The sequence below is a fragment of the Anarhichas minor genome, unplaced genomic scaffold, assembly GCF_050575085.1.
Source record: "Anarhichas minor isolate MPS153535 unplaced genomic scaffold, ASM5057508v1 ptg000033l, whole genome shotgun sequence".
In the NCBI taxonomy this organism is placed as follows: Eukaryota; Metazoa; Chordata; class Actinopteri; order Perciformes; family Anarhichadidae; genus Anarhichas; species Anarhichas minor.
In genome coordinates, this window is record NW_027466479.1 from 13,366,735 (window position 1) to 13,393,920 (window position 27,186).

The following is a 27,186-nucleotide window of genomic DNA, read 5'->3' on the forward strand; positions in this document are numbered from 1 at the left end:
CTGGCACTCCCTGTCTCCAGCAATGCTACTTATTTTTTCACTTGAGCGCAACTTCAACTTACTGTTACCTTGGACAAGCTTCTTTGTTGGCCCCTGTTAGTGTTTTACAAATCAATCACCGGATTATCATCACTTGTACATTGATATGTAAGCAGCATTTTACTTTTGTAATTAGTCAAAATGTGTCTAATTTCAACTATTTTATATACAGTTGGTTTGCTTCCTTTGTTCCTGTAATACTCACATATGTAAACATCACTGCCCATTTCAAAGCGCCCCACTTTACAGCCCCACTGACGTGTTGTCACCAAAACAACTAACAACAATCGCAATTTTCTTTTGTACTAGTCAAATGACCACGGGAAACAATTCAATGTCCGTCCCTATTCTATTCTGCTGTGTGCCAAGCGTGTGGAAGAACTACGGTGAACTACTAGAAAACGTGAAAGCGCGAATGGCGTCATGTAGAGCCAGTGTTTGGTTCGTCCGTTCTGGGCCACTGTAGAAAAATGGCGGCTGTCTCGGTAAAGAGGACCCTCTCAAAGGGCTCATTCTAAGGTAACAAAAAGACAATGATCGCTATTTCCAGGTGATGAAACACTAAAGAAAAGATACTTCTTGATTTTATATTATATTTCAGCCAACAGATTTCCCTAAAATGCTACACACTGTTCCTGTAATGACAATCCAGCCCGAAGTAAGCTTCTTTACATTAGTTGTCTCTCTGCTTATCCTGTTGCTGGTGATGTGGGTGATGTTGATGTAAGGCTGTTTGCCCTCAGGCTATGTTGACCCAATGCCAGATAATAACGGGTGTTCGAATGGCACTTGTTTACTGTCAACTCCCAACTTATATTGGTCTTTTCTTGCTTTGTCTCCACAAATGTAGTGTGTGTGTGCGCGTGTGTGTGTGTGTTACAGGTGGCCGCCCAGTAGGTGGGAAAATGCAGGAAGTCTGCTTGTCTGTGTCCACATGTATCAGACGCAGCATGTTTTTCCCTTTCAGAGGCGAGGTATCCTGTGTGTGTATATGTGTGTGCGTCCTCACAAGTGCGTGTGTGTGTGTGTGTGCTTGTCGCCGATCACACTGGGCGGCTGACTTCCAGGAACCCTTGCAGCAAAAACAGGCACTGTGTGTTTCCTGCTCTCACGCACCGTTATCACAGGACACACCACACACACCACACACACCACACACACACACACACACACACACACACACACAGATCACTGCCCTATTCTCTTTTCCCTTGCAGGTTTCCTCAACGCCTATCCTTGTGCCTCCGGCCGTCAAGATGTTTCGCTGTGATTGCCATGAGAGAACTTGCTCTCCGGGAACAAACCAGAGGACACAAATAGGCGAGGAGTGACGGCATCCTCACAGCCCCGCTGTTTTGTTCTGACCCCGTTAGGTTGCTCATGTTTGTGTGGGCACATATTACTCTCTGCACCTTTCTCATGCCTAACTCAGGGGCCACTTCTTTTCTCAAAGATGTATTCACCAAAGGCTTCCCTTCGTTTCATTATGAACCACGTCTCATTTTCGTTTCCTCTCTTCTTATCGTTCATTATTCCCTCCCTCCCTTTCCATCCCTCACCTTCACCCCCATATCTATTCACACATCCTGCGTAGCCCACTGCCATTGTCAGAAATTGACAAAAGGACCCAGACTGGAAAATGGAAGCAGAGCAAAGAGTCCTTGCTCTGTGCTTGTGAGAGTGCTAGAGACAGTATCTATCTATATTCCCTTTGAGAACACAATAAAACTCATTGCAGAAGCAGTGAGACAAGGGAGAGATGAGAGAGAGAGAAAGATGAAGCAAAAAAAAAAGAGAAATGCACAATGGCACTGTTGCAAACAATTGCCATTAATGGCATCATCTTTTCCCCACAGAGATTGCGTTGAGGGAACATAAGCTCTGCGTCGATGGTGTGCTAATAATCCACTGACTGTTTTACATGTTACAAAAGTGGAAGAAGTTACTTTTGTGATAACGATGCTCTATATACACGGGACGAAGTGCATGACAGTTAAATATGTTGGTAGTAAATACACACAGAATTAGTTTTTTTTCAAGAGTATCCTTTGTATTTCCCAGGAATAGAGACCATGTAACCAGAAGTACCGTATTTTCCGCACTATAAAGCGCACCGGATTATAAGGCGCACCTTCAATGAATGGCCTATTTTAGAACTGTTTTTATATATAGGGCGCACCGGATTATAAGGCGCATAGAATAGAATAGCGTCGTAAGCGTGTCTCTTGAAAGGTGACATTTTGGGGTCTTTCTACACACAAGTGGTGTTGGACTAGGAGTAAGCACAGTACCGGTGTTTACCGCGGTGCGGCTTTGTAGTTTACCAGTCGTACTGAAACATTTTGACAGAGCGCCGTGTACAACCAGTATGGATCAACCAATTAACCAATTGATCCATATATAAGGCGCTCCGGATTACAAGGCGCACTGTCGTTTTTTGAGAAAATTAAAGGCTTTTAAGTGCGCCTTATAGTGCGGAAAATACGGTAGTAGTCTGACAACAGGCCAGAGGAAAATGAATATTTATTAAGAATGTCTCGCAACTAAGCCAAATTGTGTTGTTGTTGCTAACGCCACCTTACTGTTTACTTGTTCCGGACAAAATACCTACAAATATATGAGCATTGCAAAATAGAATACAGTAGAATCTTTTAATTTATGAGACGGTTATAAACGGGCTTTGGTGCATGACTTGTTCAACCATGCAGTTCAAGCGGACCGGTTGTTATCACCGAGTTGTAAACGTAGCTTCTGCTCTGTGCTTTCACTGGCTCTGCGGGCGAGATGACTTCCAGATGGTCTGGGGAAAGTGTTTGCCTTAGGTTACTGCAGGCCAGCCTGCCTGTGCCTTTTTCAGCTGAGGGAAAGTTAGAGATATAATGTGTGTATAAGTGCAGACATGCATCACACAGTCCTCGTTTTCTTTGCACACACACACACACAAGAACCAACCCGCTCTAGCACTAAGCTGGCTGGTTCTTATCCATCACACTACACGACTATGCAAGTCGCTAGGGGCCCCTGAGGACACTCCGGGGGGGTCCCAAGCAAAACTAAATAAATAACCTAGTTCATACTATTTTTGAGAATTAACGTATTTTGATCTAATAACTAATTACTCCCCACCTAAAGCAAACAGAGGCTTAAAGGATAGGTTCCCTTTGTTTCCATGTCTTAAAACAATGTGTGCATTGAAAGAGTTATCGGTCGCTGTATCTGTGGCTCCTGTCCATAGGACCCCTCAAAAAGTAATTCCATTGATTAGGCACAGATATTACATTTCTGTGCTAGAATGTCCCATTGTGTGCTCAGGAATGAGGAGCAAATATAACTTCATGAAGAGAATCTAAAGTACTTATTCTGTGCAAAAAAAAACATTTGTTTAGCTAAATCGAATATGAGGCTTCATTTGTCCGAGTTAGATTACTCCAGTGGCTATCGTCCAAAGTTGCAGTCTTTTTGTACAAAATTCCCTCTTCAGACATGTAGCCAAGTTTAAACCCCCAGATTTAATGCAAATTCTAACTAGATTTCAAAGAAATTTCCAGAAATTTCTAATTCATGCACTTTCCATCCACTGCATGCACTGGCTGATCTGTATGCTATAGATTTATTTGGAGATGACAGTCTGACGCTGCTATTCCATTACTGTTTTTCTCTCCACACATTTCTTTCCCAAGAAGGGAGCGATGCTTTAGTGATGACATGTCTAATGTATTGCATTTTTTCTTTTTTTGTCAAGTTTTTTTGAGTTGATGTTTTTTTTTTTTCATTTTTGGACAGAAAGGGACATTTTGTCCACCAACTCTTACATTGGAATTCCATTGGGAAATGATTTGATTTCATCACAGCCAGTATGGACAGAGGAGACAATTACCGAGGCATGATGCAGACAGATATGAAAAAAAAACTGTGAACCTGTCCTTTAATTCTCGACTAACTTCCTGCGTCCTTGTGTAAAAACCTTAGGGGTGATCTCCCTGGGAGCCCTTGGCGTGAAGAAGCTTCGGTAGCCGCTGGTACAGTAGAAAACACTTCGACTTGACCTGACCCCGCTTTTTCCAACCTGTTTTAGGACACACAGATGCTGCTGCCCAGTCGCCCCCCCCCCCCCCCCCCCCCCTCCTAGGCAGTGCTTTCGGTACCGCCCACCGCCACCTGGCTCTGCTGCGCACCGCCGACTGGAGGCAGAGTGCCGCTACTCCTCTTCCCCACGCCAACGAAGAAGCAGAAAAACAAGGAGCCCTTTGACCGAGGGTGTGTGCATGCATTTTTCCTCATACGTAAACGCCGATTTCTACGACCTAGACCGACTCGACGTTTAAAGGATTTTGAAAGGAAAGTGCGAAAGGCGGATAGGAAGCCAGACGGGTGCCCTGCGCACTACTGCGTCCTCCCTCTCCATCTCTGTTTCATCTCTCCTCCTTCTCTGCGTCTGCGCTTTTACAAGACTCCCGGCTTCTTCCATCCTGAAATATCTACCAGTGACTGATCACTTATTGCAAAGCCGTGAGCTGCCCTTCTTCTTTTGTCGGAGTTTGAACCACATTCTGAGCTGCTGGAAGTCTACCGGTTGAGCCCCTGAGAGCTGGCTGGACTCTGTAGCTTTCGTCTTCCCCGACACAAGCGGATCATCGAGGGGAGCTTGCGCGGAGTCAAAAGGACTGGAAATTATTTAGCCCTCTCACATCAACGTACCGCATGGTGGGAATTTCTGCCTCTTTTCAGTGTAAGTGGCCTCTCTCTTTTGCTGTTGTGATTTAATTTTCTTTTTTTAATTACGCCTTGGCTGAGCATTCTGAGCCCTCATTTAGACGCGTGTGCACCAAATTAAGAACACGAAATAGCTGCTGACCCACTAAATCATTTGACATTGATGATTTGTTTCATTTGTTTCAATTTTAAATAGGCACAAGCTGTTGTGCTCCAGGATGATAGACGTGGACTGATTTGTTTAAAAACATGCAGGCATATAAAGCCAACAATTACATTCTAGCTTTTTGTATTTATTTGTATTTTATGTTCGTTGTCTGAGATGAACTGCTATAACAAATATATTGCAGGAGCGAACAAAGCGTGTCTGTGCTGTGGCAGAAACAGGCTTAGCACTGATTTTTATTTTGTTGATAAATTGAAGTTTAAAATCGCATCATACTAATGTTACACAAGTATGACCGCCCATTTAAATATACACTTTATGCAACCAGTTCATTTTTGTGTTGTTTGAAGAACAACTGTAGCTTTCCTGTATCTGAATTATTGGTTCAGTTTGTTGAAACCAAATTGTGACACCAACTCACAGTTGGCCCCTGCATGTCTCCATAAAAATCAGTTCTCAATTCATGAGCTTGGACATATGGCGAGTTGTTCGGGCATCAGGCAACTTAAATTCACAGATCACGTTTTGGTGACTCCCTTTCGATCAGCCAAGACGCATGTCTCGAAGTGAATACCAGTTGATAATCCCCAGAAAGCATGGGCACCGAGACGTATGTTTTATAGCGAGGCGTGCATCGCCACTCCTCAGTACGGGATAGACAATAATGTACCAGTGTGCTGAGAGCATGCAGGGCTTTGAATCAAAAAAAAAAAATGAAACACAAGTTGAAATTCACAGATTTGATTGACTAAATAGAATATTCTTCACTATTTTCCGAATAAGACGAATTGCCATTAATGACATGATTTTGTGCAAAGACATATTTGGATGCAGCGACTTTGCCAATCTCAGTGAGGAGCTTCCTCTCCCCCTCTGCTCTCAGAGGGAGACTTTGCATTTCAGAGTTTGCATTTGAAAACATCCTCCGGAGCTCCGTCACAACTATCAAACGCATCTTCTTAAATCCATATGCAGTTTCCATCTCCACCCGCTGCGACTTTGTCATCGCCACATAACCGAAAAGCGCAAAGAAAAATAAAGGTTCTCTTTTTTTTTTTTTTTTAATGGAGTGGCGCAGGGTTGAAATTAAAGGGTTCGGGTTATATTTTACTCCAGTGGGAATGTGTTCCCCCGACTGGGACGAGAGCAGACTTGCGGGTTGGGGAAGGAGACGGCTGGGGCTCAACCTGCTGTCGATGCCCGCCTGTTCTCACGGCTCGGATTAGAGAGGGAGGAAAATATCTCCTGGAAACCCACAGGGCTTTGGACATTTTTTTTTACGCATCCCGAACAGTCCCATGCAAAACTTTGTAGGCATCCGACAGAGTGATTGTTAACTCCTCTTAAAAGCGTGACCCACTGATGTAGTCTTCGCCTAGTTAAATATAACTAAAAAAGGAGAAGTGTTTATGAGCAGTTGCATTGAGGTAGTCAGACAATTTTCTCATGTCTTCTGTGAATCCAACACACTAGAATTATATTGGGTTGTCATGATGATGTATAGTCTTAGTGTTGGTAGCCTATTTAAGTGATCCAAATGGAGATTCAATATTAGGATTTGTTTTTTTATTATCAGTTGAGTTATCATTATTTACTGCAGTGGTCATTCTATTTGAATTGGTTACCCTGGCCATCATTTATTGTGTCATCCGTTGTTTTTTATTCTGGGACCACTGGGACTTCCATTAAAGTGGTGACTTGACTGAAAAGACCATTACCTGGAGTGTGTGTGTTTACAGAGATAAAGAGAGAGGGAGACAGAGGGACAGAAGGAGTAAATGAAAGGTAAACAGAGCTGGTGATGAGGGGAGAGTAAATGATAAGTGTTGTTTGCAGGTTATCACTGTGTTTGTGTGTGCATTTGGTTGCACACGTGTGTGTGTGTGTGTGTGTGTGTGTGTGTGTGTGTGTGTCTGTGTGTGTGTGTTGCTGCATCGTCCGTGCTAGCTGTATAAACAGACTAGTATTAACGTTAGCTGCTAACTCTCAGTGGTCCAGGCTCTGCAGCATCAGCTAGCACTTCCAGGGGCCATCTGTCCAGCCACCAGCCTGCCTCACACCTGTTCCCCCTCCCTCCTCCTCCCAGCTCTCAGGCTGTATAGGGTCAAATGCATCAGGCCGCCGCTCACAGACACAGACGTGGCCTTGCAAAAATGATGGCAGCCATTTTATTATCGCCTTCATACACACACACACACTCACACGCGCGTTCAAGCACAGAAACACGTATATATAACCCTGGTTGGCAAGTTGAAAAACAATGTCGTCTTTTTTTCCTTCAGTGCGTTTTGATGCGAAGAGCTAATAGCTTGTACTGTATGATGCATTCAAACACAGCTTTTTAGATCACAGCCTCAAACAATAAATTACTATTATTTTTGAGGGAAAACACTGATTTCTCCTTTGGCACCGAGTCATATCGAGTCATATCGAGGCTCCAGCGCTGTGATGTGATTACAAAGCACTTCTTTTAAGTGTGACACACAGACGTTTGGATGCGGTCCAGGTTTGCTATGTGGTGAATAAGTGATGATGACTCAACATAGTTAATATGCCGGCTACGTCATGAAGCCTTTTTCTGCATCAGCAGCAGGGCCCAATTTTCTCAAAGCTACATGTTGATGCAAATAATCAAACCACCAAAAGGCAAAGGCTTGGTATTGGATGATGCCCAGAAAACTTGCATCACCCACCTGTATAGTTCAAGGTGGTTGAGTCGCACAATAATCAGCTAAGCACATCTCTTGGCAAGTTGGTTTTGCTTAGCATGCAGAAGCAAACACAAGCTTGGAACAAGTGAGCTTTTTCTGGTGCTTCAGTTGGCTAATAGGAATCTCATGTAACTGCAATGTCCCGGAGTTCAATCTGGAAGGTTTGTTTGACACGTCATTCAAGGAAAACAGTCATCTTTCCTTCCTTCTGTTATTGCATGTATAAAGATGAAGATGGGTTGAGCTTTTTGAAATAGGCACAGGGTGCATTTGAAGCAGCCATGCAGTCAGGGGACAAATGTCAGCAGTAGAATTGGATACTAAAACCACTGTTCCACGCACTCCTTCGAGATGTATAGATCTGCTCTGATTATTCAGAGCCATCTCTTACCAAGTCCCAGAGTGAATTATGGAGGGAGTTGGTGTGTATGTGCATGCACCCACTCACACACGCCCTTGTAGATCAATAGGCCCATTGATGGTTATCAGCGAGAGGGCAGTTCTCTTCACTGCTTATTGAATTTCATCACCCATGAAAGAGCAGCAGCGGTATAAACTGACTCGCATATGTGTGTGGGTCTGTGTATGGATTTGTGTAAAGGTGTGTTGTATGTGTGGTGTGTGTGTGTGTGTGTGTGTGTGTGCTCGCTCTCCTGCATTCACAAAAGCAAGAGGTCTTTGTTTTATTGTAGTTGTGAGTTGGCCTTTACAGGGGCTTATTTAATGTCAAAGTCAACAGTGAGCACAACAAACTGATTTTATTGGCCTTGTTCGTGTTTTTACTCCAGATAACGCAAGACTTATAGAGCAACTGAAGAAGACGCCAATAGGGCAGAGTCTGACGGTTCATCAAGTTTCATGGACGCAGTTAATTCTTCATAGGTTTTTTACACTTCAAGCCTTAAGGAAAGAACGGGAAATCATATTTATAATACATCAGTTCCTGAATGTGACCAAACTTCCTCCTTTCCTTTCCTTAACTGTCATGAAAACAGTAAGATACAGTAGCTGCACTCGCAGTATTTTTCAATAAGACGGCTGGCTGGATCTAAATTATAGTTCAGGGTTCTTGGACTGCAACACACTGATAGACATGTGCAGGACAACACAAACACACACATACTGCTCTCTCAGTCCTCTCTATATAGACTGGGATTGAGTTGCTAATTAACTTCACTTTCTCAAACTGTATCGCACACAGGCAGACTGCCACACACACACACACACACACACACACACACACACACACACACACACAGAATCTCTCTCTTAGGCTCCTTCTCATGATGTCTTTCCCCTCACGCTCTCTCTCTCTCTCTCCCACTGTTTATTTTCCTGCCTCCATCTGGAGTCGGCTGATATTGTAATCGCCCTAATGCACATTGCCTTCCTCTCTCTCACACACACACACACACACACACACACGCACACACACACACACAGACGCACACATACATACAATGTGCCATCCTGACAAGCCCCTTTTCTTATTCCAAAAGATAAGCCACTGGTTGGGATTCTGTGACTGTGTGTGTGAGCGTAAGTGCACATGCAGGTGTCTATGTGTGTCTAATGAATACAAAGGGACACACACAAGTGCGTTTCTCTCTGCACTCTGGCAAAGGTAACGATATTGAATGGGCACTTCTCAGTGATGCGAAGCGGCGATAATGTGGCTGAGTGAAGATGTTACCCATTATCGCTCACCTCTTCAATATTCACCTGTCACACAATTTACATTTAAAATGTAGACAGTGGAAGGGAATTCAGAGGTGGTAGTGGAAGTGTGTGTGTGTGTGTGTGTGTGTGTCTGTGTGGTTGTGTATGTTTGTGTGTTTTTGCATGTCTTTTGTGACTGTTGTATGAAAAGGCAAAGTGTGTACGTGTGTGGGCACATGTGGAAAGAGATTACCGCGCCGCCATCTCTAATAGCTTTTGTTTTGTGATTCAGGAGAGGTTTGGGATGTCGGGTGCACGGGAGCGTGCACACACACACGCGCTCACACAAATGCCGAGGACACACAGACAGGTTTGATTGATGGCGAGTATGAGCTGTGAAACTGTGCGATTAGGAGCCTTTTTTTTTCTCCCTAGTTCACGAGAGGACAATTGTTGAAGAATGGACCGGCTTGCTTTGCCGTCAGTCCATAAAACCTGACCATAAAAGTCGTGTCTGTCCTTGTGTGTGTGTGTGTGTGTGTGTGTGAATGTGTGCGCGTGTTAGGGAGAGAGCGAGAGGGGTGGGCGCAGACAGACAGCTCTTAAAACAAACAAAAAACAGGCAGGCAGAAAATCTGACAAATTGACAAAGAAAGAGACAAAGAACGAGGAAAAGGACGAGACAGAGGGAGAGTGAGGGCGGGGAGCAACCTCACCGCAGCCCCGTCACGCTTTAGCGCTTTTAATCACCTAAACCGAGGTTGCTTCCTCCATAAAAACGCTACATTGTTACCGTTGACCTCCATGAGCATGTGAAAATAATTCTCTTTCTACCCTCCTGTTACTGTTTTCAAAGGACATAATTTACCATCGCCCATCCCTGCTTATCAGCTCGGATGCCCCTCATATTTGATTTACAGCTCGGTTCTCTCTCATTAATTTTGATGTATGGATCTGGACGATACACTTTATGAAAAGGGCAGCCGCCGGAGTGGAGGCCCGACTAGCCTGGTAAAAAGAAGTGTAATTAAGATCAGCAGACAGGGAGAGAGAGAAAGAGAGAAGCGGCGGATCAATAGATGCAGACATTGGACCCTCTGTTTTTTCCCTCTGAGTATTGACGTGTTCAGTCAATTACAGCCAGAGAGAGAAGAAGAGAAGACGGAGGGATGGGGAGGAACTGTGTGTGTGTGTGTGTGTGTGTGTTCAACTATGTGTGTATGTTTGTGTCAGGAGATGGGCGCATGCGTCTGCTTACATATTGTGAACGGCTAAACCCAAATGTGTGGCAGTACATGTGTGTATGTGTGAGTAGGAGCAAACAGCCAATACACATCTGCGTTTAAGATGTGTTTCTTTAATAACCATAATAAAATACAGTCGACAACTGAAGAGCAGACAGAACCAGACGTTGTTTTAGGACTTCCAGTTGCTACAAGCCTTTTACCCACCATCAGCAGACAGACACAAACCATTGTTTCCTCTACTTGCTGGTTAAAATCACACCACTGCAGCCAAATAATGAGGCTCTTTTCTTTTTGTGGTTGAATTTGACTTGCATGATGGGTATTGTAGGAAGAGAGGGCTTCCAGCTGTTGTCAGTTAGTGTCACAGACAAACAGGGAGATGGGACAATGGGACAAAGGCCACTCGCTCCGTCTGATTGTCTTGTTGTCAAACCGACAGCAGGTGCTTCAAATGATAAACGCAGAGTGTCAATTATTTCGAGGAAGGGCCATTTTGGAAATTGGTTCAAAGAGAGAGAGGCACGGGAGACAGTGGGGGTTACATAAAGAAATGAAAGGAGCTGGTCCATTTCCCCAAAATGGGGCCAAGTAAAAGCCCCATTTTGTTTAACTTCTAGTGCATCCTGTCCCCAGTATTTCCCGCCCCACATGCCCCCACCCCATCCACATCCACATCCAACCTTCAATAGCCTGAATTGTTGCTCGCCACCCCACTAAGTGTTTGTATGCTCACAGTCGATAAAGTCTTCGCCAGGAACAAAATTACAGTCCATTTTATCTCAACAAAAATTATATTCTGATGGCATTTCTACCTCCAGAAAGGAAGATTATTTTGAGGACAATCACACTCACTGTTTTTTTTCTCTCCGAGGGGATAAAAAGAAGCACTGGTTTTCTGGCTGAAGATGGTGGTTAAGTAAAGAAAGGGGGAGTTGTGAGGATTAGGTGTGAGGCTGAAGCTGTGTATCGATGAATTGATGTCTGTCTGTCTGTCTATCTGTCCATCTATCTATCTATCCATCTATCTATCTATCTATCTATCTATCTATCTATCTATCTATCTATCTATCTATCTATCTATCTATCTATCTATCTATCTATCTATCTAACACATCTATATGTCTTCATCTGATTCTGTGGTGTCATCTGATATACATTCATGACCCCAGCTGCTCTTATGGATTTGCGATTGACAGCCCTTTCCTCAAAGCATCTGTTGGTCCCCTCTGTCGTACTCTCACCATATGGACACGTCATCCTCAGCTGCGCGTTTCGTAGTAGCGTAGATGACGTGTCTCCATGGTTACCAAACTCTGCTCTTTAGAAATATGATATGAATTATGTTTTTGGCCCCACATGTGCAGGATCTCTGCGCACACACATGCCGGTGTCTGTAATGCAATGTACCTTGACAGTTATTGTGTTTCATATGGAGTTAGTCGGCGTGATACTGGACTCGTGCAGATTTGGGCCGATACCGCGGCGCTCTCTGAAGTTTTATGGCTCCTGCGGTGTACGGACATGTTTGTCTTCTCTTCGCGATAAAGCCATTTGTGGAATCTGAGCCTTCTTTCCAGGATATAACCAGCTCCAGATTGAGGCGAAACATTGAGTCCTGGTAACACTGAGAGAACGCTCGGAGCAGAGGAGGGAGAAGGGCTCTCACGGAGCAATAAAAATCCAGGAGAGAGCATAAATCCATCTCCCCTTGTAAGGTCCGAAATTTCTTTGCAGATGTTTCAAGATGTTTGGCCCAAGTGACGGTAATTTCTTGCCCATCTGTCTTCTCTCCTCCCCCTATGTTTTTTTTTTTTTTTTTATCAACATCTGGTTTTCGGTGAGGCAAAGAAACAAGTATCCTTTATAAGCCAAGGGTTCCCAGTTCCCCCTCGGCTTGTGCTATTAACTTAGCCTCAACTACTGCTCTCTCTCTCTGTGCACACATACTCACATATGCTAACTATTAGAAAGTCATACCATTCAGAAAATGTAATAACTTTCAGTGAGAGGGGGGAGATAAAGTATTTTGGCTTTGTTTTGGTTCTTTTTCCATGACTGCAAAGAATTTGGGGTTCTGGTTTATATGCTTCCCTTTTGAAAGGACAAATTATTGCTTATAGTTAGTTTGGGGACGCTTTAGTGAGAGGGAAACCCCTTCCCCTTAAGCATTTGAGTGGGACCCTTGGGTCTCTGTCTGCACCTCTACTACCCATTTATGAGTTAAGAGAACAGAATCAGAGACACATCCAACAACTTAACAAGAAGACATGTTTATTTAGAAATGAATGAGCACAAACATTTTGCTGCACACATAAGCAGTACAGCAAAATTAACATCTCAATTTGCTATTTCCTCTTTGGCAATATTAAATTGTCCACATAATATTTCACAGCTGCGCCCTATTGTTTCACAGCTGCAACTTTATGTTTCTGAATCAAACCACCTCACACACACAGCTGAACTGCACATCATAGAGTATGCACACACACGCACACACACATCTACAAACAGACACACGGGTGTGCACTCCACCAGATCGCTCTCTCACATGCTCGCAGACAGTAAGAAGTTGAATATGTTGACAAAGACGAGCAGCTCAGCACCATATGGTAAGGTTGTCAATCTAAAAAGCATGCAGAGCGGGCTTTGAGTGTGCCATGTAAGGTGGTGTACAGTGGTCCTGGTGTGTTTTTAATAAGGTGAACAGTGTCATGTTAACAGACCTGTACACACACACACACACACACCAGTTCAAAAATACTAATTTTTGCTTCTTGAACGCACAAACATGCACACACTCGCATTCCACCACATACGTTTGTCATTTGCCCGCTTAACAAAGGCATGCAGAGCTCATTGTTACCGCCAATTATGTTCTATTAAATCAGTCTTGTTACTGTAACGCAACACAGTCTCACAGATTTCATCACATGAACATTGAGACTGAAATGCAGCGTCTTCGGAGACAAACCTCTTGAGTTGTATCACACGAGCAGGCTCTGTATTTAGATATAACAAGTCTTTGGCTTTGCTGCTTTGCCTGAGGCTACGAGACAAGAAAAACATGCAGCCACACGCGACAGATGCCCCTAACTGCCAAAGACGCTAATGCATTAGTCGTGCAACGCCCCCGGCTTTTGCCTGATAGGACAATGACAAGACCAAGTCACCAGCTGATCAAGGGTGGACGGCACACACACACACACACACACACACACACACAAGTTCAACTTGTGTGTTTATCCTGATCCCATGTTTGTTCACCATTACCATATAAAAGGGATTACACTTAATTTAACAAAATTAGTTTAGTATTAGATAGCCGGTGTCTACTATAGATTTAACGTAATGCTTATTGATTAGCACCTCTATCTTATGATGGCACATGCTGTCAGACTTTAGGTACCAGTGCTCAGTGACACCAGTGTGGGAACAATCCAACATGGGACTCTTGTGTTTTGGAATAAAAGCCAGTTTATTAAGCAGGGTGAGTGAGGTTTATGTGTTTGTGGCTCTGATATAAGCCTGCTTGCCTTTGCCAGTTGGAGAACAAGATCCTGGAAATAGGGAAAGTGGGAAACGGAGCAAATCAAGTGGGGCACATTTGTGAGTGACTAAACCGCTGGAGACTGCCGCCAGAAGCCACAGAGTCAAGCGGAGGGAGAGATGGAGGCAGTGACAGAGAGAGAAATACCCCATACAAGATGTTCAAGAACATTCACGAGTTTCCAAATAGCTGAGCTCAGATAGAAGCTTCAGCTTTCAGACCTCTCATGTGTTTTTGAGATTCTCTGTCTCTCTTTTAGACAGCCGCTAATGCCAAACTGCCTCTGCGCTGGAAGCATTTCAGCATTTGGGGAAAAATAACCTACGAAATCAGCCAACCTATATTTAACTAGTGCGTGCGAAGGAGTTCACACGGCCAGTCTTAACCACAGCTCCATGCGAGCCACAGTATATACTTTATATAGCTGCTCTACTGTAATAGAAAATTATAGTACAACTGGGGATTAAGAGGTTGGGGAAAAGTGCTGTATTTATGGTATGTGGAAGAAAGTTAGTAAAATGTGACGCAGCCTGCAGCTAAAAGAGCGTCTTGCTTTTCAGATAATGTGAGGCGGCCTCATTTTGTGCATTTTAAATATAATGCTTCTTCTCATTTTGTGTTTTCATTCACACCCTGCAAATTAAATCAGGATGTGGATTTGAATGTCTGGGGGAAATGCATCATCATGAAGAAAACAAATTCACAGATCCTAATATAATAGTTCATTTACACAAGGAACATTTGTTATTTTATAAATTTCCCTTAGAAATGGCAACAACAGAAGCGACAATAATCAAAATCTCTAAATAATACACAAGTAATGCCTCCAACACACAGTCACATACACACTCTGACATCCCTCTAGCCCCCGAAAACCATCAATTGTGATACTGCTGAGTTAGGAAAGGTTGTACAGTCTCTCTCTCTAGTGTCTAAGAGCAGCAGTAATGGTGCACTTGTGCCAGAGGAAGAAGCAAGGACATAGTGTTTTATTTTACCAGCCAGACACATGGCCAGTCTGGTTCAGGGCGAGACAGGAGAAGAGCACGAGAAAAGAGATACTTACTGCAGATTAGTTCAAGTCCATCGTAATATGGGAGTCACAGATGTACGTTGATAGAGTTATTGGTCACTTTATCCTTTACTGGCACTAAAACAGTCCCTTCCTGGCACAACCACGCTGTAAGAAAATATGTGCAAAAAATATAGTTCTAAGTTCACCTTCCTGCTTTATTGGCCTTTTTCCTTCCTTTCTGCTGTCTTCCACTGTCTCTGTTTCTCTCTCTGTCATTCCAGCAATGACAGCAGTAACAACTGCAGAAAGTGCTTAACAAATATTGCGTTTGCGCTCACCTGTCTGTATATTTGCATGTGCATATGTGTGCACGTGTGTGCATGTTAGTAAGTAAGTAAAGCTTTATTTAGCCCTTTTTACAAAATACACAGTTACAAAGTCTTTTGACAGTTGGGATAGCATATGTGCTCTTCTTGTTGTCATGGAAACAGTGGGGACCGATTGTGCGTGTGCGCGCGCGCGTGTGTGTGTGTGTGTGTGTGTGTGTGTGTGTGTGCACGCGTGTGTGTGCGTGCGTGCCTGTTTCACCCCCAAGACCCCCAAAATAGAGCAAGGAGCAGATCTGGTCATGAGAATCAGGACCACATTCAGACTTCCATCTCGTTCTCACTTAATTCCCGTCTTCCACTTTTTAACGTCTGTCTCGATGACTAACTGCCATCAGGAAGTTCAGAGTCCACGGCTGCTCTAGTTTGACTCACTGTTTGATGCCCCAGACCATGTCTGAAGAAGCCAGATAGGACAGTCTGCTTACCCAGGGAAGCAGCCAGGACAGTGGGGTCAGGCTCAAGGCCATCGCTCCCCCCACCCACCCTCCTCCTCCATTAACTATCCTCCATCCGCCTTCAATCCCACAACTATACTGTTCCAACTTTTATTACCTGAAAACAAGCAAAAACATCCTGGCTCAACCTGGCTGAGTATAATGTGTGTGTGCGTCCAAGTTTGTTCTTTTCATGGGAACAAGACATTCGTCTGAACACTGCAATACTGGCTGTCACACGGACACACACACACACACACACACACACACACGTTGTCCCCCTCACACACATCCTGACCCCGACCAGTCAACCATCCCCACCCCTCTCCTCTCCGTTGCTCTCTGGGCTCCCATCCTCTGAGCCCCCCCCCCCTCCTTCCAGATTGCCCTTCTGGTTCCCTTTCTGGTTCCTGACCACTGGGGCTATCTCTGGATGGCCGGCGGTTCCTCTCATTCTGCCGGCCCATTGTGTGGTGAGTTGGGCTGGACCCGGGGCCCCGGGGGCCGGGAGGGGAGCCAGGAATGAGCTGGTTCCTGTTGCTGTAGTTAAAGGAACTGTAGCACCATTTCCATTAGACCATCATAACTGCTGTGAAACTGATTTTTAGGGCTATTTTTTTGTGGAAACAGTTACATCCCTGTAAGTTGTCTCCCCCTCTTTTGGAGAAGTGTGGCTTTGATAATGAGAATCGGGTAGTTTATTTGGATGCCTTGGGTGTTAAAAGAACTTAATAACAATTTGTTCCACAGCTGGACAGGACAAGTCTCTATTTTATTTTTTATGTTGAAGATGCAGCTCAAAAATAAATGGCTTTCCTCTGGAACTCAGAGGCATACTTATCTAAAAAAGAAAGACATTCTTAATGATATTGACCATATAATGCCACTGTCAAAGTATTTTTTTTTTTTTACTTTTTCCAAAAGTGAAGGCACCGGTGGGCAGGGAGTCATCCATAATGCTGTTTTAACTTTTCATGACCCTCTTCATTCAACACTAACAAATATGGACGGCATTATTTTGTATTTGTATTTCATAGCACGACACTGACTTCATCAGCAGTCAAGCAGCAATACCCCCTCAATGAAGACAATGATACTCAAATGAGTAGGCTGTAAAAGTCATTTTCTTCTCCCCACCCCTAAGAATAATGGAAGTGATGTGCGTGTGTGCTTTAAATGTCTGTATCCACTCATATAATTCATCACCCACTCATAGCCACGACCATCGTACCTTGCAGCAGTTCTAACTATGAGCTCCGTCCACTCTGTGCTTTATGAGTTTCTCCCTTTGAGACTTGCTCTCCGTGGTGTGTTGCTACACCAGCTAGTGCACTCAGTTAATTATGACCGCCAAGCCAGGCTGTCATAGTGATTCACTATGGAAAGAGAGAGAGAGAGAGGGACAGGGGAAGGAGAGAGAGTTGGCAGGTGTACAGATGTATCGTTAGCGCCACCCAGTGATGCAGAGAGAAGAGAATAGCAACGCCTACTCAAGAAAGACTTGGAGGGGAGTTGATTTTGACAAACTGTATTGCCACACATTTTTCTTTTCCCTCTCTATCTATTCTTCTCAAATGTCTCTCTTCCGCTATCTTCTCTGCTCTCCATCTCCTATCTTGCATCTCAATCTTTCATCACCCTCTTTTTTTTAAATTTTATTTTTACTTTCTCCCTTTCGCCACTCCTCTTGCCAATGTCAGTTGTGCTGTCTTGTGTGTACTGTTGTGACAAATCAAGCACTCCATTCATCTGTTGTCAACTGTGTTACAGAGAACTGGAAATGTGCGCTCTCTCCTCTCCTCTGTCTCCACTGACAGCCACCTCTTCACTTTATCATCCCTGAGCAGATGAGATCGGAACTGGGCCAAGTAACTCAGTGCTGGATAAATGGAAGGAGGCCGGGTGTGAGGATTTATAGGACTGGTTGAGGCTGCTCAAGCTGAAATGAAATGGGGTAGTTCCCCATTGTGATCATATGGTTTATTTGCTATAGATCCTTGAGGCCCAGCGGGAAGTGCATTCAAATTACAGTTCCCTATAGACACCATGTAAAAAGGGTTTTTGAATATATTGGAGAGATTTCTGTTTTCAGCGCTCTGGAAATCAAACATCTGTGCACGAAGACGTCAGATCATGTGTCAGTAATCTGCAGCTATTTTGTGCCTCCAGGTGAGGAAGCAAAAATGGTTTCTGCATAACCATTAGCAACTCTTACGGCAGTTAAGCGAGCGCTTTTCTGGCGAGCAGCTGAGATTGGAAGAATTCAGCAACCCATCCACCCACTCACACACACACACACACACACACTCCCAGGCCCACACATGCATGCACCCGCAGCAAAAAAGTCATTTGTTCTACCTCATTAGCATGTATTGTGGCAAGCGGGCGTAACACACTGGAAGGTGAAATGGGTCCGCCATGAATAGCACACCAGTCGGCAGAGGAGAGGCGAGGAAAAGGAGGGGGGAGGAGAGTAGGAGGAGGGAGGGGGGGGGGGGGGGGAGTGTCCAGATGGCTGGGGACCTGCCACACACACAGGGAGTCTCTCGCTCGCTTTTTTACTCCGCTGATTGCACCGTTTCGACTACACTCGCTTTCACTTGCTCTCTTTCTGCAGCTCCCCCTTTTTTCTCACTTCCATCAACACACACACACACACACACACACACACACAAAGGCCAACCCCATATGTAACCTCACTTCCTCCAGAGTTGTTGTTCACATGCAGCCGTCATGCTCGTGCACACACACACGCACTCACATACACATATACTCTCATTAGTGACCGGGAGGCAGAGTGCAGTTGAGTGCAGCACAGTGAAGCGCCTGTTGTGATCCAAACCCGTCTCCTTCTATCTCCTCTCCTCCTTCATGACTCTTTCATCCACCTTCACCACCTTTCTCTTCATCCGTCCTCCTACCTTTTTCCTTTTGTCGTTTGACCTTCCTTTTTCTGTAGGTGTCTCCTTTATGTCTTCTCCTCTCCTCTCCTCCCCTCCATTCTCTTCTCTTTTCTTCTCTTTTCTAAATTATCAATTTACCAAAGGTTTTTGTTAATATCCTCTTAATTAAGGACTTACATGGACCGGAGTTTGTCCACCTTACAGTCTGACACATTTTGGACAGATTTCACATAGCCTCCCTCTTCAGTTTGATGACTGGGGTATGACTGGGTTTGATGTGCAGTACTGAGACTCTGTTTCTGGCGAGTTACATCAGATTGCACTAAAGCTGAGGCCATCTTTGGTCGATCCTTTGACTGGGAAAGAGGAGAGAGGGAGAGAAAGTCACAGGGAGGAAGAGTACTGACGTTTGCCCTGATGTTCCCTTTCCTTTTCTCTCAGTATAGTGTTGCGCTGCCAGAATATATGTTCATTTATCTTCCCATCTGTGTGCGTCTGTATATCAGTCTGCCAGTCTGTCACTGACTCGTTCTTTCTCTCATCCTTCTTTTCTTGATTCTGTCTCCCCCTCCCTCTCTGCTACACTTTTGCCTCTTTTCCTGTGTCTCTCTCAGACTGTCTTCCCTGTGTGTCTGCTCGAGAATCCCTAATGGTCTCTACTGGGGTGTAAACTGTGTGGGGTTCTGTGTATTCTGTAGGCTGCACACACACACGCACACACACACACACACACACACACACACACACAAAGACACCCACACATCAATTTTAGACAGCACAGAAACAGGGGTTAGTGGGCAAAGAAGACAGGAAAGGGAATAGAAGGAAGGAGGCATGTCTGGGTGTTTGCTGATGTGGTGTACTGTCTGTCCAAACACAAGCCTGTATTTACATCCTTTTGCATCCCTGCTCTTTTTGCATACACCTCTCCTGCTTCCCTTGCTCTTCTCTCTCACACACATCCCTCTGTGACATTATTAAACGTACACATGCTGAGCGACGAGAGGCTGTCTCAACGGACCTCAGTGTGTGTGTGTGTTCATGTGTGTGTGTGTGTGTGTGAGAGAGAGAGAGAAAGAGAGCATTTTGTGTGTCTCACTCCATCACCCCCACTATTCAAGTCCACCTCATTGACTCATCATTGAGTGGGCCCTCCAAAGCTCTATTCAGTTTATCAAGTCTTCCACAAAAAAGTCACTCCCATTCTTTCTCATTGAAGCCATTAACCCTCCTTAGACACACACACACACACACACACACACACACACACACACACACACACACACACATTGGCTGATGCACACAGGATGGCTCCGTCCCACACAAAACAGCCTCGGCGCTCCATTGAAATCCCCTTAGCAAAACGTTTTCTCCTCATCAGCATTGTGTGACTATTCAGTTTGTTAATGCGCCTGTATGCAGAAAGCCTTTTATTTGCCTGTTTTGAATTTAAGCACATATATTAACCCATATGTTGAGAATGACTCTTTGATAGCCTGAATAGGAGGTGACGGGTGTGTGTGTGTGTGTGTGTGTGGGGGGGGGGGGGGGGGGGGGGCAGTTGTTAGGAGGCAGGAGAGGAGCCGAGAGAAGGGAGATCTTTATTTTGGATGCAGCAAGCTTTCTTAAAGCCACAGCTTCTTGTCAAGTTTACTTGTTTAATTTTTGAATCAAGCCCTGGAGGCTTATTCACAGACACACACACACACACACACACACACACACACACACACACACACACACACACACAGAGTAATTTAACACAGCATGACTCATATGCCATACAATTGCAAAAGTGGTATTTGCAACGTTAGTGTCTCAAATGTATTTGTCCCTTTTTAACAACATTTTTCAAATGGCAGCGAATGCCATTATAACTAAAAGGTGAAATTACATGCATTACCAAACGCAGACCAATGCAAACAACCATCACTATTTGGCCGCCGAGTTTTGCTAAGCTTTTGTTGCTGTCAGTTGGAGTATGTGTTTTGGCAAGCCTCTCACTAAAGTATTTGTTTGGCTGCCTACGTCTGTTGCTGTTATAACATGGGTTTTGTTGCGGATGAGATGGTGAAAGTGGGACTGATTCCAGGCAATCTGGGACAGAGGAGTGAGAACAAATGACTTGAAAAGAGGCTTCAGCATCCTGCAACACCGCGCTTCCACACAAATGGAATGATTTCATCGCCCATCGTTGTATAAAAAAGGCTTTCCCCCTACACTGACTGATCACAAAGGTTGACTGGCATCAGCTGGTGCTGGTGAGCATGGCCTTCCTGGCACCAGTGTTGAAAAAAAATCAATAGCAAGGCTCTGATTACAATAACCGGAAGGTGGGATATGAAGTCAAGCTTACAACTGCTGTTTATTGAATAAAATAAATCCATTGTATCAATGTCTGCTTATGAAAGGAAATATGAGCTTAAAGAGAGAGACTACGTGAATGTGAGTAATTTTCAGCACCGCAAGTCTCAAGGGAGCTGGTGGAGCTATTGCTGTTCTCTACCGGCTCACTCACACACACACACACACACACACACACACACACACACACACACACACACACACACATTTTCACTCTCATCCGTCTCTACCTCTTCTCTCCGTGTGTCTTATTATGTTTCTTTATCCCTTTCTCTCTCTCCTCCATTACTGGCATTTTAAGCAGCTCACTAGGGAGCATGAGGCTTGTTGGCTTGCAATAATGTTAAGATGCTTTGTCTCTCATCCTCACAGTTGTGGGCACACACACACACACACACACACACACACACACACACACACACACACACAGATGGAGGTAAATGCAGTTAAAAGGAGGATCAGTGGAATTTCTGTGCCCTTTTTTTGTCTTCTACTTTCCTGAACCTGAGACATAACGCATGAGATTGTGTGAATGTGTGTGCTTGCATGTGTGCAGATGCCTGCAAGCTGACAGGGAGTGAAAGCCCAGACATATGTTAATCAGATGTTGTGATGATGGCAGAGCAGAAGGGGAGAAGGAGAGAGGCAGAGAGGAGCACTGGAGGGAGGAATGATGGGTGAAAAGAAACAGGAGCTTTTTAAAAGATGAGAGAGGAAAAGGAGGCTTGGTGGAAGAAAATGACAGGAAGTGGTGGAGTGATTCATTCTCTAACTGCAAAAACCACTGCTGAGAATCGATCCGAACCACTACTTTAACTGAACGGACCTATAAGTTTGAGGTCACTGAACAAAAATGACAAATGTTTCCTGTTGGGACTGGATACATTATCCATTCTCTGATTTTAGTACGAGAGTGCTTGCTCACACATTTTAGCTGAACATCTGATATCTGTATCATATAAATGAGACTAGTGTAACCTAATATTAAAGCTGCAATGACCATTATTTTTACTTTTATAAAAATGAATGAAATTACTACATGTAATGTGAGAGGGCTCGCTAACAATGATGAACCCACAGAGAATTATCACCAACTGTCCATTTCCCTACAGTTTCCCTTCAGCTTTAACCGTAGCATCTTTCCACCAGTTGCTTTGGTTTCATGGCCCACAACTAACTGTTTTTGTTCACTCTCATCAATGTTGTTTCCAGCTGCAGGAGGCAGCTGGTTTTAGTGAAAACACTATAATACACTGTTAGCCCATGCCCCACCTGTCAGACGGTCAAAGTTCTTACTGGTGAACTTAGTGGACAATTTAGCTGGTATATTCAAATATTTCCCTTAAAAGTTGGTGGAGAACAAGCGCTAAATAAAGAGTAAATAGTGGACCTACATTTATGAGGACACGACTCTTAACAAACGCTAATGTTGGCTTGCATTTGCTGGATGTGTAGATAATCAAGTGTGTTATATCGTCTTTATAAGGGGATAATGTCTGAAAAGGGTTCCGTCTATTGTAATGCAAAACAGAGGGCCACATGTCATTTAATTCAAATTGAAGTATTGTTCTCTATAATAACTTAGCATGATAACATTGCATTATTACGCCTATATTTTTGCCAAATCAAAATACAAATTAACAATCAAATTCTGAGCTCTAACCTGATGTGTATCAGTACAGTGAGCAAATCTGAAGGTATAGTACGAAGGCATGGAAAGTTAGTGGCTCATGAAACATATAGAGAAAAAGAGAAATGCAGAGAAATAATTACAGTATAAAGAAGGGAAATCCAAGAGGGAGAGAAAAGAGGGAGAGGGCTGGAAAGAGGAGAGATGTGGGGCATTTCTTCTCAGGAGAGTTCAGAGGGGACCAGAGAAGCAGCAGGCTGCTCCAAATGGATTTTCCTTGTTTGTAATGAGGCTACTTCTTCTGCCAGAGTATGTGGTGCTTTTGGGGGGGGGCTGGATGGAGAGAGGGGTGGAGAGGCGTACAGACATAGCCGAGGATGAGTAGTGAAAAGTGGTAGAAGTGGTAAAGAGAAAGCAGGGGGAGGTGGGCGACTGAATGAGAATGGAGGGTGAGACAGAGAAAGAATAATAGGAGTGGGAAAGTGTTCAATCGTAGATCTTTCTGACGGTGTTATGCAGTTGCCAGAGGGATGGATGGGGGGGGGGAATGGGGAGGAGGAGAGGATAGATGGTGGGAGAAACAATCCGTTATTGCAGGTAGTGGTGGCCAGTGAGAGGGAAAGAAATAAACGGAGCGAGGAATAGAAAGAGAGGGGAGATTTGTGATTGAAAATATTACAGCTGTTGTGTTGTGGAGGAGAAAAGTGATAGCTTGGCGCCATTCCAAAAGCCAAGCTGTTAAACTGTGATGTAGGGATAAAGATATAAAGACAAATGGAACAGCATCTGGACAAAGTAAAAAAAAAAAGAATTCAGTTCAGCAAATGAGCTAAATCGTACGTGAACATACTCCATCAGAAGAAAAACAAAAGGGCTGTACTCGTGTACTTGCGTCTCTCCTTGGCCTTGATTTGCAAACGGTGGTTCAGAGGGTTTAAATGAGAAACATATGACAGAGAGCTTCACCCAAGGCATAACTCTGGTAAAGACAGTGACCCGTTTTAGCTTTTCTTTGATGTGAATTCCACGGTTCTGAACTCATATTACCTTCCCACTTCTCTTCTCCTCCTTTGTATTCGCCCTCTCCTCTCCACTTTCTCTCCGCCACTCTGTTTCTCTCTCTACATTTTTGCTCTTTTGTTCTCATCTTCACTCACTCTTCTCTGAGATGGAGGGATATTCCACCGTACATTCACTCCTTTTGTTCAATGTCTGTACATCTTCCCCTCCAGTTTTCATAGGTCTTGTGTGATGTATTCCAGGTTTTATATGCCTGCATGCACACGTGTTTCAGTTTAACGAAAGCACCTAAGGACACCTCTTACGGTCTCTCATCTCATCCGTACATCTGATAAGAAAGGAAAGGAGGTTTAGAGGAGAGCCTCTGTGGACGCTTCCTGTCTTGTTCAATTCTAGTCAACCTGAAAAGGGCCGGTCAAATAATGACACATCCTAATCTCGTATGCCCTTGATATAAAAAATACATGTCAAGTGTCAATACACAGGTGGTCATGATGACATAACGCAGGAATCTGGGCCTTGGAAATTCACCCGATAAGATGAGACACGATGGAAGAATGCGAGGAAGGGAGCGAGAGTTTATGGAAGCAAAAACAAGGGCAGAGAACGAAGCAGAGGGAGAAGTCGGAGGCAGCGCAGATGGTGAGCTGTCAGCGGCCCGGCTATGCGTGTGTGTGCGCGCGTGTGTTTATGCCATGCATACGTGTGTGCATGCTGCATGTATGCGGAGTGCATTTCTGCCCTTGTGTGCATCCATCCATGCATGTGTGTGTGTCTATGCCCTCTGAGCTGAGCTGAGGTGCTGTATGTGCGCAGAGCTGCTCTTCCCAGATGGCACTGGCAAACAGACACTGCAAGGCTGGCAGAGTTGGCACGGCTACCCAGTGCACAGTTGGCACCACCAGCCACCATGCTCTCCCCTATGTACCGAGGCGAGGGTACCTGCTGCCAGCCGCCTGAGCTCATTGACTGACTGGCAGGCTGTCCAAGTGACTTATTCTGTTGTTAAAGTTTCTCTGCCTTTGTTTGATCCTAAGAGAGCATCCTTTCGCCTCAAATGAATATGAAGAATTTGTGGGTTCAGAGGCAGCGTTTTTGTTTTTTGTAATCGGTTACCGCACAGCTGCATCTAATGAAAAAGCACAGTCAACGCATGAAGCAACATCAGATTGCCTGTCACAAGGATTCACATCACACCTTGAGCATTAAAGCGGCTTTAACTGTACACAGCTGCATTGTGATTACATTCTGTTGATTCTATTGTTCCAGCAAGAGCTTTCATGTCTTCATTTCATTGTCAAATCATTAAACAGTGAAGTGTCTTAACACACTCCTATGATCATGCTGATCTATAGGCCTCCGCTGGCAGGTTGCCAGCACTGGAGGCTTTCCAAGTGAATGCCTTGATGTTTTCACTCTGTGCGTTGAGCGAAACAAGCAGATACATACAAGGTTGAATAGCTACTGAGGATAAAGCACCGTATTAGTGTGTGTGCGTGTGGCAGATGCAAAGGCATGCATATGTCTGCCTGTATGTGGGCTCTAGTGGGGGTGTCCGTGTGTGTGTGTTTGTGTTTGTGTGTGTGTGTGTGGGTTGTGAGTGTGGACTTTATACTTCCCATGCCTTAAACAGGAAGTGTAAACTAAGCACAGATGTATGTGTGTGTGTGTGTGTAACTGCAATCCTCCGCTGTGTGTGCACTGTGTGTGAGTGAGTCTATAAGTGTGTGTGTGCCTCTGAGGAAGCAGCTGTGCAAGCGGCAGTGTGCCAGGTCGGGAACACTTAAGCAGAACCAAGACACTGTGTGTCTGTCTGCATGTGTGTTGTCTCTATTCTGCAGCATATGTGTGTTCATGTGCGTGTGTGTCTATTTTTTTTTTTTGTGTGTGTGTGTGGTAATGTGGGTGTGGGGGGGTATTTTGGCCACCCATCTGTGCTGGGCTATTTCGCTACTGTTTCTGCAGGCACACACATAGACACACGCCGAGCACTGTGCCAGGCAAGCTGTTCACTAGCTGGCGCTGGCAGCGCTCCAGAGAGAGTGGTGGCATCCATCTGTAGCACTGGAGAGCGGTTAGACTGTGTGTCTGAGTCTGTGTGTGTGTGCGTGTGTGTGTGTGTGTGTGTGTGTGTGTGTGTGTGTGTGTGTGTGTGTGTATTTGTGTTTATGCTGCAGAAAAACAAAACAATGGGATTGTCGTGATGATGCTATTAGTAGTGTCGGTGGTGGGTGTGGTGGCAGAGTTCAGAGTTGTGCTGGTTAAAAAGCTGCTGTTGTGTGATGGACAGTGGGAGGTGGATGTGGGAAGGACAGTGATCCGAAATGCCTCCTGCAGAACAAAGACTGCAACATGTGTGCCTGAGCAAAGTTTTACTGTTTTGTAAGATTCTGGCAACTTTGGATTGCCAGTGGACAAGAAAAATAACTGATACCACCCACGCAATTCAGATAAATGATGGCATTGTCCCTGATGGAGTAGCTATGTTTATCAAAATAAAGGTGAAAATGATTTCATACTTGATCAGGTGTGTTCATGAAATATCACATTTACATATGGCATATGTAGTATGTGTCATACTGTAAATTTAAGGCTAATCAATTTCCGTTTACACCAAATTCCATTAAAAAAGTACCTGTATTAAAAAGGAGCCGATCAGTTTGAGGTTTACTTTGTTTGCTTTTATGTTTTTAATACTTGGCTTGGTTTGTGGAAAAGAGAAGATGCTGTTCATTGCATTTTACAGCGATGGGCGTACTGTTGCAGTGAGGACGGCACTCAAAGTGCTTCAAGCGAAGAGAAAAATTAAGAGAAATCTTGAATGAGCTGCTGATTGTGAGTGCCTCAAAGCAGTAGAAAGACACAATAAGTGGTTAAATTACTGCATTTGAGCAGCAAATCCTCATTTTAGTTGTTTTTTATACATAAATCAAATACAGATCATTTTGGGATTTTGTCTTAGAAACTAAAATTCCAAAATATTGAGTTCAATGTCCAGTACATATCGCACACATTTATTGTATAAAGCGCACGGAACATTTTGAATCCAGGCAGCAACTCTAAGGTTAATTGTCACTGATGTTCCAGAGGTCAGTGTGTGTCAAAGCTTTTATTGTGGACTGGTATTATTGGCCATTTTGGGATCCTCTCTTCTTGTTTGTCAGTGGCGTCAGATGGCTGAGGCTTGACAGGGAGGTGAGACAGTGACAGGCGAAACGATGAGGAGGAGCGAGCCGAGAAAAAAGTGTGTAATGGTTAGATCAAGGAGACAAAGACACATCGCTGACCTGGAATGTTCATGGTGGTACTGTGTGTATGTATGTGTGTGTGTTTAGGTGTGTGTGTGTGT

The 27,186-nt window shown here is 44.3% G+C and overlaps 1 protein-coding gene across 1 annotated transcript in view; it reads left to right on the forward strand.

Moving 5' to 3' along the window:
• The first annotated feature begins 4,245 nt into the window (after positions 1-4,245).
• The window catches only part of runx1t1 (RUNX1 partner transcriptional co-repressor 1), a 59,292-nt gene continuing 36,351 nt past the window's right edge, over positions 4,246-27,186 (forward strand). Inside the window, exon 1 of the mRNA XM_076106333.1 lies at positions 4,246-4,768. Coding sequence (XP_075962448.1) covers positions 4,741-4,768 — 28 coding nt within the window. The 5' untranslated portion in view covers positions 4,246-4,740. The remainder of the gene's footprint in view (positions 4,769-27,186) is intronic.